The sequence below is a fragment of the Diabrotica virgifera genome, chromosome 9 (assembly GCF_917563875.1).
Source record: "Diabrotica virgifera virgifera chromosome 9, PGI_DIABVI_V3a".
NCBI lineage: Eukaryota > Metazoa > Arthropoda > Insecta > Coleoptera > Chrysomelidae > Diabrotica > Diabrotica virgifera.
The window spans coordinates 53,247,740-53,260,938 of NC_065451.1; the positions used below are offsets into that span (position 1 = coordinate 53,247,740).

The 13,199-nt window shown below is 32.6% G+C and overlaps 1 protein-coding gene across 1 annotated transcript in view; it reads right to left on the reverse strand.

Moving 5' to 3' along the window:
* LOC126891712 (probable multidrug resistance-associated protein lethal(2)03659) overlaps nucleotides 1-13,199 on the reverse strand; it is a 138,455-nt gene that overhangs the window by 82,763 nt on the left and 42,493 nt on the right. The window contains exon 3 of the mRNA XM_050660976.1: nucleotides 441-671. Coding sequence (XP_050516933.1) covers nucleotides 441-671 — 231 coding nt within the window. The remainder of the gene's footprint in view (nucleotides 1-440; nucleotides 672-13,199) is intronic.

Sequence of the window (13,199 nt, forward strand, 5' to 3'; positions counted from 1 at the left end):
CGAATAGAGAAGCGTTGTATTTACCGTTACTTTGGAAGACCTGGGTAATGTGATATCCTCTGTATTACTTTATGTGGTTAAGCCAACTGATTTTAGAGGCAGCTAGAAGAGTTTTTCTTCATATTAATGACTTAGTTAATCTATTACTTGACTTTGGATTTGTGTCCTAAAAACGTGTGTGCCGAGCATCAAGGCATCGATCTGAATCGGTGTCTCGCTGTCCAGACCGTATGTCCTCGGTCACTCAGCTGACGAATTTACAAAATAAATTTTGTTCTCGACGGCTGAGCGCCAGAAAGGTGTGGCCATCAAGCCCACGTCTGTCGGTACGTGACCTTGATGCTGAACTTTCGCAGCTGTGGCCAATTTGGCCTACCTGAAGGGTACTTAGTGCATGAAGGGCGAAAACGTAGGGGTTAGATCAGAACAAATTTACTTACCTTATCGCCTCTATTATTACAACAAGAACATTGAGAACAAATATTTCCCAAATAAATGTTCCTATTAACACCTTATAATATGCGGGATTCTTGTTCTTAGCTACGTGTTTGATCCACCTTTCCTCCAGCCTTTCTCCAAGCTTACTGGAATCATGTTCACTTCGGTGTCTGTACATATCATCTTCGGTTAGTTCTCGTTTGTAGCCTTTAACGAAGTAAGGAAGTAACCAACTGTAATAAAATAAGTAATTTTAGAGTAAATACCTACAGAAAATATGAGAGTTTTTGTTTTAGACTAATTAGAATTTCGTTTTTGGTTTTTGATCTTTTTAATTGCTACAGTTTGACCATTCCCATTAAATAAAATGTAGTGTGACGCTCCTAAAGCCCGATCGACCGCCGAAGATTCCGGTCTATTATCATATTCACATCTAAACAATTTTTTGTCTACTTAAGCAAGAATTTTATTACCTGTTTGATTTATGATGTAAATATACTATTCATTACATAGCTTTGCCGATTGTACTAGTATATTATTTTAAAGATGTTTTGATGTATTATGTAAATAATTCTTAACCCGTCGATTTTACTAGAAAAAGGTTGTTTGTTTTATGAATATTCGAGAAGTATTTATGCTAGTATAAATAAGAATCGATTTTATATTGGAGATAGTCTTTCTTTAACCCTTCAATCGGCAAAAAAGAAATATGGGGTTCAACTTTCTGAAAATTTTGGTTTCCGGACAATTTTGCTACGTGAAACACGAATGAAAAGTTAATTTTTTGATATCGTTATTTACTCAGCCACAAAGTGAAAAAGAAAAATGCCGGCCGTACGGCCGGTACATCGTTCTACAGGGGAAAATTTACTATATAGTGCTTTTTTATTGCTTATAAAAACATTTAAATTGTTACTTCGTCTTTCAATGCCAATGGCGCTAGCCACCTACTATCATCACTTCAGTTGCAATGGGTGGGAAAACCTCTCGATGCGAATCAGTTAAAATATGGAGAACAGTGCCTACGTTCCTTCCGATGAAGGCTCCAATAAGAGCCGAAAATCGCGATTCAAGGGACTGGACTGCACTCCGTATTCTAATTGAAAAGTAAGATTGTTTTGCCTTCGCATTTCAACTGAATAAAAATGGTATCCATTTTTATTTTATACTCGTATTACTCCGTAGAGTAACTAGGTGCATTTTTCCGTTGGAACTTTACGAGCTGCAGACGGGGGATCTGAATTGCATAGTGTAGAATTCCTTCCCTCTCGTCTTCACTGCAGCATCCATTTGACTTGCAAATTGTAGAAGTCTTGGAGGTGTCACCAGGAAAGTGTACCAATAAGTTTTCAATTTAAAAATCTTTTAGTAATATTTTTAATATTTTCAATATTAATAATTTACTATTAGGATTGAAAACTACTTCGTCTTTCAATGCCAGATGGCGCTAGCCACCTACTATCATCACTTCAGTTGCAATGGGTGGGAAAACCTCTCGATGCGAATCAGTTAAAATATGGAGAATGCCTACGTTCCTTCCGATGAAGGCTCCAATAAGAGCCGAAAATCGCGATTCAAGTGACTGGACTGCACTCCGTATTCTAATTGAAAAGTAAGATTGTTTTGCCTTCGCATTACAGCTGAGTAAAAATGGTATACATTTTTAATTTAAATTGTTATTGATATAAACTTGAAAAAAAATTAAGCTTCCGTTACTTGCGCCAATTTTTTGTGATCGCATACTCGCGCACGGTGTTGAAGGCCGGGTCCTAAAACATGGGTCAGCAATATTAAATTTTTTTTTTTTTGCAAAATTCTGTACAATTATTTTATCTAATTAATCTATGATCATATAATTTTGTAGATATGCGTTTGTGTCAACATTATATTACATTAATCAAAAGTAACTTTGTTCATCATCATCTTCATACGTTTCCTCGTCAGTCGATACTTCCTCAAATAATTTTAATAATCTTTGCTTCTCCTTCTCGTAATCCATATCTAAATATCTCTCCCTCTCTCGTTCCATCCCTCCTTGTGGAGTATTGGGCGCTTATGCGTTTCTTGTCCAAAAGTGTAAGATTGCTGTCTGGCCGGGACCAGCTTCTTTTGTTTTTATTTTCTGGATAAATTGTGGACTAATTTCCTCCACTGTTTTCTATCTTTTGCTCTCTTTATGACTTCGCCCCATCTTAGTCCAATTTTTTCGAGTTCTCTCGTTGTTGTTCTTTTCCAGCTGTTGTCTGGTCTGCCCCTATTTCTTTTCCCCTCTGGTTGGTATTCAAGTGCTTGTCTTGCTATGCTGCTTTGGTCTTTCCTCAAAGTGTGGCCGATCCATTTCCATTTTTTTTCCTTGACTGTAGTAGATATGTTAGTTTGCTTTGCCCTTTCCCATAGTTCTGTATTGGTTATTTTGTTTGGCCAATATATTTTCAGGATTTTTCTTAGAGATTTGTTTACAAATTTTTGTAGTTTTTTAGTTGTATTTTCGTCCTGTGTCCATTTTTCTGCTCCATAGAGCAGTATACTTTTAATGCAACTATTAAAGGTTTTAATTTTTGTTGTTTCCGATATTTCGTTTGTTTGCCAAATTCTATTTAAAGCGTTGAATGCGTGTTGCGCCTTTGTTATTCTCGTCTCTATATCCTTTTTGCACCCCCCGCTTTTTTCCATGACAGATCTCAGATATGTGAACTTGTCTACCTCTTCTACTTCTTTACCGTTTATCATTATTTTATTATTTGGATGGTTATTATTTTTTTTTATAATAATATCTAACTATAAATAAACAAATATATAAACATTGAAGATAAGGAAATGAGCTTAAATTACATTACTAATTAAAACTATCGATGTCTGATCCGAACACAAAAATTTGTGCACAAGTACTCACACCCGGTGTACCACACCGTGTTGCCTAATAATAAAAGTACAATACTCTTTTTTACACTGCACGTGGACTTCACCCACAGTTGAATGATGACTGAAGAGGTATATGCAGCCGCAATTCAAAATCTCCACTAAAATCAGAGTTATAGGAAGTTATTTACATGGCCGGTCTCACACACCGTGTGCGAGTAAGGGAGGGTTAACAGGTAAATACTAATGAAAGAAATACATTAACGACGGACGTAGTAGTCTTTCCAACAATTCTTGGCACCGGAATGACATACATGTAGTTGACATTTCAGGCAGAAAGTGTGTGTTTCTGATTTCTTGTAGTATTTGCAAGCCTTTTTACTACCTGGAATCCATTCAGGAACATGATCTACTCTATCGTAACATACGTCTTCAACAGGATGAAGACGCCTTTATGCCAGCTTTAGTACTATTAGTAATGAGCGGTGAATTTGAATGTCGACCAATGGGTCTTTTCTGAACAGAAGAACACAGAACTTGAGCAATTTTCACACGAAATTTGAATAGTCTCATGTCTTTTTCTTGTGAAGCTCCTACTTCTTTAAAATCTGTTTTCACGGCATCTTCATTGTATGATCTGATACAAAATTAACGAATTTGTGACAGCCATATCCAGAAAATGGTCAAAGATGCGTTTCATTGCATCCATTGTTTTAATGCGCCATTTACTTCGCCCCATATGAGATTCAATGAGGTCAGTTCAAAGAAAGAGAAACAATTAGTATTGCATTGTGACTTTTCGTGTTTGATTAGCATGCCTGTGCCAGTGAAGTACCCGCTGGTGGTACTATTTGTGGTCCCGTAGCTTCTACAGTCGGTAACGGGGATTTAGGTCTTTTTTGGTTTGAATTTAGTGGTTGTTGCTAGTTGTGTGGAAGTTGATGCAAATGATTCTTTTGATGCTAACGGTACGGGTGATACTAAAACGTCCATTGGAGTATCCGGATTAGTAGTTGGAACTTCTGGTGATATATTTTCTGATATTATAAGTTCCGGCAAAATTAATGTTGCCATTGCAGAAGTAGATATATTTTCATGTGGTTCTGAAACACATACTAAACCTTCACTAACATCAGTGATATTACTTAGCTCCCACGGAAGGTACGTGGAGAGCTCCAAGTCAATGATATTTTCACATAAACAGGAAAAAATGGTCTCATCGTTTTCGGCTGTGAATACATCCGCCTTGTACTCATAATCGGGATCGGCTATGCTATCATCATCATCTTCGTAAACTCTCTCGTAATCTGAATCAAGATTAGAGTTCATGATCTCGTCGATTTGTTCATCGATTATTGTGGAAAGATCGTATTTTGTCCCTTTTTCCGCGTCTGTCAGCTCATTATAACTTTTCGCACCATACTTTCTTCGTTTTTGAGATCTATTATTTTCCATGTTCTACAATAGAAAGAAAGAAATGTATAAACAACAAAAATTAAATTATACAAATATGTACTTTTATTCAAATACGCGAAGGACTTATTTTACCGTACACCGACAAGCCGGCCAAAAGACGGGTATTACTCAACACTCAAAAAACAGCAGTAATTTTATATTTCTCACCAAATACGCTAGTAAAATATCAAACAAATACTACAAGTACTTACTAAAAAAATATGAAATCAATTGGACAACTATAACTATTTTATTTTACGGTTCGATTACACGTGTCTACGTACGATTCACTTGCATGTTTCCACGATTCCACGTTGAGCATAATATTATTACCCGTGTTGAGCTGCCCCCCCCCACTTGCAAAAATCCAAAAACAAATAGGCCTGATTTATGAGCTAATTATGAGCTCTCATATTCCGCTAACTAAAAATTTTGAACTCGTTCCACTGAGTAGGAATTTAATATTTTAATGGGGGGGGGCTGAGTCAGCCCCCCACTACTTAAAAATAGAAATATTGAATCGGTTTTTGCGGCAGAATTACGAGCTATTTATGAGCTCTTGAAATTATATAGTTTCGATTTTTGAGCTCACCCCCTTCACCCCCAAACAACCCTTTAATTGATTTAACTTAAGAGAAAAATGCTGAGAAAACTTAAAATATATCGTATTGCGGATATAATTCCTATAGCTTATATACTCTAAGAATAAACTATTAAATCAAGTGCATTTCCATTATTGAGCTACAACCCTTTCGCAAGAAAACCACCCTATCTTCCTGGCTTAAGAGAAAGTTGTACTTAAAATGCATTAAACTAATTATTTGGCGACTACATATCATTTAATAATGTATAAGCTTCCAAATTACGCGCATTTAGATCAGTAAATTGCAATTTATTTTGTATAGTGCAGTCACTGAAGGTAAAAATTAACGATTACCTTCAATTTCGGTGAACTTTCATCGATTTTCACGAAAATTGGTCAGTGGTTAGAGGATACGTCAAAAAACAAAGGTGACATGGTACCACCTTGCGCCTTTACCCTGAGGGTAGATACCTCCCCTTCTCGGGGGTGAAAATTATTTTATAAAAAATAATTGCACAAATCAATAAAAGAACAAATTAAATGCAAAATTTATTATATAAAGTTAATAAAATAAGTCAATACTTTTTAAGTTATTAAAGATCAAAGATTTTAATTATTCGTGAAAAAAATGCATGTTATGAAGCGGTTTTTCGTAAATCACTGAAAAACTGTAAGTTTTTACAAAAAAGTTAATAGTAGTATAATTCGTATAGCTTATATTTTAAGAATAAACTCTTAAATCACGCGCCTTTCGATTATAGAGCTACAACCCCTTTGCAAGAAAACCATTCCATATTCCCGGCTCTAGAGAGAGTTGTACTTAAAATAATTTAAATTAATTATTTGTCGACTACATATCGTTTAATAATTTATGAGCTTGCAAAATATACGCATCTCAATTATTGAATTACCATTTTCTTTCTATAGTGCAGTCACTGAAGGTAAAAATCAACTATGACCTTTGATTTCGGTAAATCTCCATTCATTTTCACGAATTGACAATAACAACTTGGCGTTTTAATCTTACTTTATTAAAAATAACCCCACAAATTGAGAGAGGGACAAATTGTAAGCAAAATTTGTTATATAATGTGATTAAAATAAATCAACACTTTTTGAGTTATTAAAGATCAAATATTTTAATTTTTGTGAAAGAAAATGCATGCTTTAAAGCGATTTTTCATAAATAACTCAAAAACTGTAAGTTTTTACAAAAAAGTTTTCATCACTAAAATTGAAGCTTATAAAAAATATAATAAATTGCTTACTTGAAAAACCCTTTATAATGTTAATTTAAAGTAAGTTATTGGTGATTAAATGTATATTTTTTTCTGCGACTGTTCAAATCTAAGGATTCAAGCTTAAATAACGGGAAAGAGATGCATTTTATAACACTTAGGAACTAGATACTTGTCAAAGTACTTACAAATACCTATCAAAAATGAGCTCCAGAAAAAGTTTCTGGCATCAAAATCCGCTTACCAATTTTCGTGAAAATGAATGGAGATTTACCGAAATCGAAGGTCGTAGTTGATTTTTACCTTCAGTAACTGCACTATAGAAAGAAAATGGCAATTCAATAATTGAGATGCGTATATTTCGCGAGCTCATAAATTATTAATCGATATCTAGTCGCCAAATAATTAATTTAAATTATTTTAAGTACAACTCTCTCTTAAGCCGGGAACATGGGATGGTTTTCTTGCGAAGGGGTTGTAGCTCAATAATCGAAAGGCGCGTGATTTAAGAGTTTATTCTTAGAATATAAGCTATACGAATTAAACTACTATTAACTTGTTTGTAAAAACTTACAGTTTTTCAGTGATTTACGAAAAACCGCTTCAGAACATGCATTTTTTTCACGAATAGTTAAAATTTTTGATCTTTAATAACTTAAAAAGTATTGAATTATTTTAATAACTTTATATAATAAATTTTGCATTTAATTTGTACTTTTATAGATTTGTGCAGTTATTTTTTATAAAAAAATTTTCACCCCCGAGAAGGGGCCGTATCCACCCTCAGGGTAAAGGCGCAAGGTGGTACCATGTCACCTTTGTTTCTTGAGGTATCCTCTAACCACTGACCAATTTTCGTGAAAATCGATGAAGGTTCACCGAAATTGAAAGTAATCGTTGATTTTTATTTTCAGTGACTGCACTATACAAACTAAATTGCAATTTACTGATTTAAATGCGTGTAATTTGGAAGCTTATAAATTATTAAATGATATGTAGTCGCCAAATAATTAATTTAATGCATTTTAAGTACAACTTTCTCTTAAGCCGGGAAAATAGGGTGGTTTTCTTGCGAAGGGGTTGTAGCTCAAAAATCGAAATGCACGTGGTTTAGTAGTTTATTCTTAGAGTATATACGCTATAGGAATTATATCCGCAATACGATATATTTTAAGTTTTCTCAGCATTTTTCTCTTAAGTGAAATCAATTAAAGGGTTGTTTGGGGGTGAAGGGGATGAGCTCAAAAATCGAAATTATATAATTTCAAGAGCTCATAAATAGCTCGTAATTCTGCCGCAAAAACCGATTCAATATTCCTATTTTTAAGTAGTGGGGGGCTGACTCACCCCCCCTCACTAAAGTATTAAATTCCTGCTCAGTGGAACGAGCTCAAAATTTTTAGTTTGCGGAATATGAAAGCTCATAAATAGCTCATAAATCAGGGCTATTTGTTTTTTAATTTTTGCAAGTGTGGGGGGGGGGCAGCTCAACACGGGTAATATTATTTCTCAAGTAACTGAACCTACACCGTTACCACTGACTGGTCGACACTATTCTTGCCGAAAAGCGGTGTAGTCGATGTGAGAACAAATAAATTTTATATTTTAAAATAGTTCGATTATTTTAATGCTGGCCTTATGGCGGGATTACCGGATTACCGATTAAAGGCGTAACCGGGTACTGTTCTCTAACGAATGTTTTGGCGGTATTTTTGAAATTATTTGTAAATAGACAATTTTGTGATATCAACATCATCAATGGCGTTACAACTCTTCGTGAGTCTTTGCCGCGTTTATTATTGCCTTCCGTGTTTGTCGGTACTGTGCCACTAATTCAATTTTGTAACGTATAATATAAATTATAGTCCGTCCGCTATAACTTTTCCCATGCGGTACGATTCACTTTCAATCAAATTAAGTCAAAACATAAATTGAAACGAACGTCGATGTGTATATACATTTTGTATACTGTATACTATATACTACACACATCGGCGTACGTTTCACTTTCTGTTTTGACTTAATTTGATTGAAAATGGTTCGTACCGCATGGAAAAAGTTATAGCGGACGGACTATAGATACTTGTCGTAGTATTCCTAATAAATTAATTGTTAAGCGTTCATTGGTTTTGTAAAGTTAGTGTTGTAAATAAATTAATATGAAGTAAGTCTTTTTTTATTTAACTAATTAATAGTTAGTGTCTAAAAATAAATAAATAAAGTAAAAGTAAAATATTACAGTCAACCGCGTAATATTACAGTAGAATAGAGAAAGCAAGATCTGCATTTTAAAAATTGATTAAGTTATACAATTGTCATCTTTTATCAATACCCATAAAAATCAGGTATTATAATATCTTTCCTAAGCTGTGGTACGGAATTAAGTTGAGGACTCTGACAGACGCCGCCTCTAGTAAAATTGGGGTTTTCGAAACTCGCTTTATCGTGGAATCCTGAAGATATCGTACGACCACGTTACTAATAAGGGTATTTTATTAAGAACTAGCTGACCCGGCAGACTTCGTACTGCCTCAATAGATAAAAACAAACTTTTGTATAAAATAAACTTAAAATAAACAAAAGGAATCCGTAATTAATAAACAAAAAATGCTCGATGTGAATGAATTTTTATTATTATTTTTAATGAATTATACATTATGTTTGAAGTAATAAAGTTTAGTTAGAAGTAACAAAATAAAGTTTGTAGTGCAACAGTTACAATCTTAAATCTGTTTATCTTATAGTGAATATAATAGCTTTATTTTATTTACATTCAAATTAACCCTATATTTATAATTCGCTTCGGGGTTTTCCAACTATATAAGTGTTGATTAATCAAAATAAAACTAAATTAAAGTTAAATATGATTAAATAAAATGAAATAAAATTAAACAAAATTTCATAAAATTGAGTAAAACTAAATAAAAATAAATAAAACTGAATAAACTTAAATAAAAATTATAAATAAATTAAAAAAAAATAATAAAATGAAATAAAAGTAAATAGAATCTAATAAAAATATTTAAAATTTAGTAAAATGAAATAAAATAAAAAAAATGGAATTAAAAAATGAAATAAAATAAAATAAACGAAAATAAATAAAATACTTAAATTAAATAAAATTAAACAAAGTTAATTAAAATTAAATAAAATTTCAAAAATTTGCTGCTTGTTCTTTTCGTATGTTCAGAACTTTTCTCCTACTTCAATTCTAATCCTAAAAAATTCATATTTTGCCCACTTTAAGTCCAAAAGTTAAACAGTTGCACCTTTCTTCGATGAAATTTGTTGCTCGTTCTTCTTCTGTCCTCAGAATATTTCTACGGCTTAAGATATTGTATTTCGAACACAGATTGCGCAATACGGTTCTGTTCGGGATTCAGCAAGGAGTCTACCTACTTAATTTCGTATTTTTCACTATTGTCATTATTGTGAGAGTTATGGCTCATGGGTAATCCCCTTATGAGGTACGGGTATGAAATATAGATAACAACCTACTCCCAGCCCAGTCGAATATACCTGCCAAATTTCATAAAAATGGGTAAAGTCGTTTCGGAGGAGTATGGCAACAAACACTGTAAAATGAGCATTTTATACATATAGATGTAAAAATGTTGGTGGCTACTAAAATGACTATATGAAACCGTATAAACCTTCCCTAAACTTCTACAAATAATTAAACATCAAAATTAGCTAAATCGGTCCAGCCATTCTCGAGTTTTAGCGAGACACACGAACAGTAATTGATTTTTATATATAATATACAAAAATATAAAGAGTTTTTAACCACAATAAAAACAGCCAAAATCGAATACCTTGGTTACATCATGAATAACAGCGAGAAATATGGGCTGCTGCAATTAATCTTACACGAAAAAGTAGAATGAAAACGAGGACAAGGTAGGCATATAATTTTCTGGCTGAAAAAACTACGTACGTGGATCAACACGACATCCATAAATGATTTTAGAGCAGCAGTGTGCAAAGTACAGATTGCCATGATGGTCGCCAACATCCGAAACAAATAGGCACTACATGCAGAAGATGGTTTCATCACCATATTTATGGGAGATTGTAATTCAGACCACAATGGACGTAAATGCAACTATATGATTAAACTTCGTCAATATGCAGATGACATAGGCCAGGCTAATAAGACAAAAATATACCCTGTTCGTGACACTTCAGCAGCCAGGGTACTGAAGCGTTTTTTCGACAGGTAATACTTATAAGAGCAAATTGTAACTATTTCCTGCGTAGGATCTGGCGGCCATTTTTATTTATAAACAATTAACTGTCAAAAAATATCATTTCCCCCTTTTTTTTCAAATCAACGGAAAACAGTGAAACTTATGATATTTTTAGTACTAATGTGTTAGAGATTATGGAAAGAGTTTTAAAATGACATATTAAAAAGTTTCATGTACTCATTCATTGTTAATATAATTGCGAAAAAATGTCGGAATTGCAAAAAACAAAAATATTTTCTCAATAATTGTTGTAAAAATTAGTGTACAGCTTTGAAATTTTTGTCCAATGAGGGTTATTTGGTGCTTAATATGAGGAGCTGAGTGTCAAAGACGGACTACTCCATTTTGTACTTTTTTCAGGAAAGCTGAAAAACTGTAGCGCCTTATATTCTCGACATCCAATTGTGATTTTTTTATGAATATACTTCTAGCGTCTCTGAATACTTCTGAATAACGAAAATGTAAATATATTTATGGTTTATTCCCTAAAATCAATAAAGAAAATGGAGTTGGCCGATCTTGCAACCAAGCTCTGGAGCTGTCCGTTTTTGAACCCAATGTTGACCATTTTTGTCAAATAATCTCTTCCTGGCTTAATTTTTATATGCTTCAACTACGTTCACTTGCATTTTTCGGAAAAATAACGCGAAAATATTTAAAAAAAACACACAAAACGGTTAAAATAACGTCGTAAACTGTTGCAAACTTAAAACGCAATGGCCACTCTCAGTAGGTTTATTCTAGTGCGCATGACAACGTGACGGAAATACTACCATTCGATTGGCTGTAACGGAGTTGTCCAATTCTGCTACAAAATCAAGTTGGAGCTGTCCGTTTCTGAAACTGATGCTCGTTTTAAAATGCAATTTTTTGCATTTTCTAGCCGCTTTTGAAACTAAAGCAATTCAGAGTCGAATTCCTCGGAAAAAATCCTATAAGACTGTACCTTTAGCTCAATTATGAAAAAAATGGAATTGTCCGTCCTTGATACCAAGCTCCTCATATGTGATACAAATTTCAAAGCGATTCATTCAATTGTTTAAATTTTATTTAAATTGTTTATCCCAGAGAGCATTTTTTTGCAATAACATAAGTCAGAAAAAAATGACGTTAGAACCATTCCACACATGTCAAATGAAAGAACATAAGCTATATTTTCAACTTGGTTTCAAAAAAGTGAATAAAAAATGCATTTATTAGTAATAAATAATTATGCAAAGGTATCGTCAATTTTTTCTTTATAAACTTTTTGAATAACTTTTTCCAAAAAAATTAACTTTTTTACCCTGTTTTAAGTGCACAACTACCAAGTAATGTTATCTATATCATAATCGATAAAAAATTGTAATAAATATGTATAATTTCTTATATAACAAAATAAAAAGTTTATAAGGAAAGATTTACGATACTTTTGCATAAATATTTATTACTAATAAATGCATTTTTATTCAATTTTTTGAAACCAAGTTGAAAATATAGCTCATGCTCTTTCATTTGACACTTGTTGAATGGTTCTAACATTATTTTCTTCTGACTTATGTTATTGCAAAAAATGCTCTCTGGGAAAAACAATTTGAATTAAATTTAAAAAATTGAATGAATCGCTTGCGTCAAAAAAATAGCATTTCCCCTTTTTTTTTCAAATCAACGGAAAACAGTGAAACTTATGATTTTTTTAGTACTAATATCTTCGAGATTATGGAAAGAGCTTTAAAATGCTATATTAAAAAGTTTGATGTACTCATTCATTGTTAATGTAATTGCGAAAAGAGGTCGGAATTGCAAAAAACAAATATATTTTCTCAATAGCTGTCGTAAAAATTAGTGTACAGCTTTGAAATTTTTGTCAAATGAGGGTTATTTGGTGCTTAATATGTGATACAAATTTCAAAGCCATTCATTCAATTGTTTAAGTTTTATTTAAATTGTTTATCCCAGAGAGCATTTTTTTGCAATAACATAAATCAGAAAAAAATGACCTTAGAACCATTCCACAGGTGTCAAATGAAAGAGCATGAGCTACATTTTCAACATGGTTTAAAAAAGTGAATAAAAAATGCATTTATTAGTAATAAATAATTATGCAAAGGTATCGTCAATTTTTTCTTTATAAACTTTTTGAATAACTTTTTCCAAAAAAATTAACTTTTTTACCCTGTTTTAAGTGCACAACTACCAAGTAATGTTATCTATATCATAATTGATAAAAAATTGTAATAAATATGTATAATTTCTTATATAACAAAATAAAAAGTTTATAAGGAAAGATTTACGATACTTTTGCACAATTATTTATTACTAATAAATGCATTTTTATTCACTTTTTTGAAACCAAGTTGAAAATATAGCTCATGCTCTTTCATTTGACACCTGTGG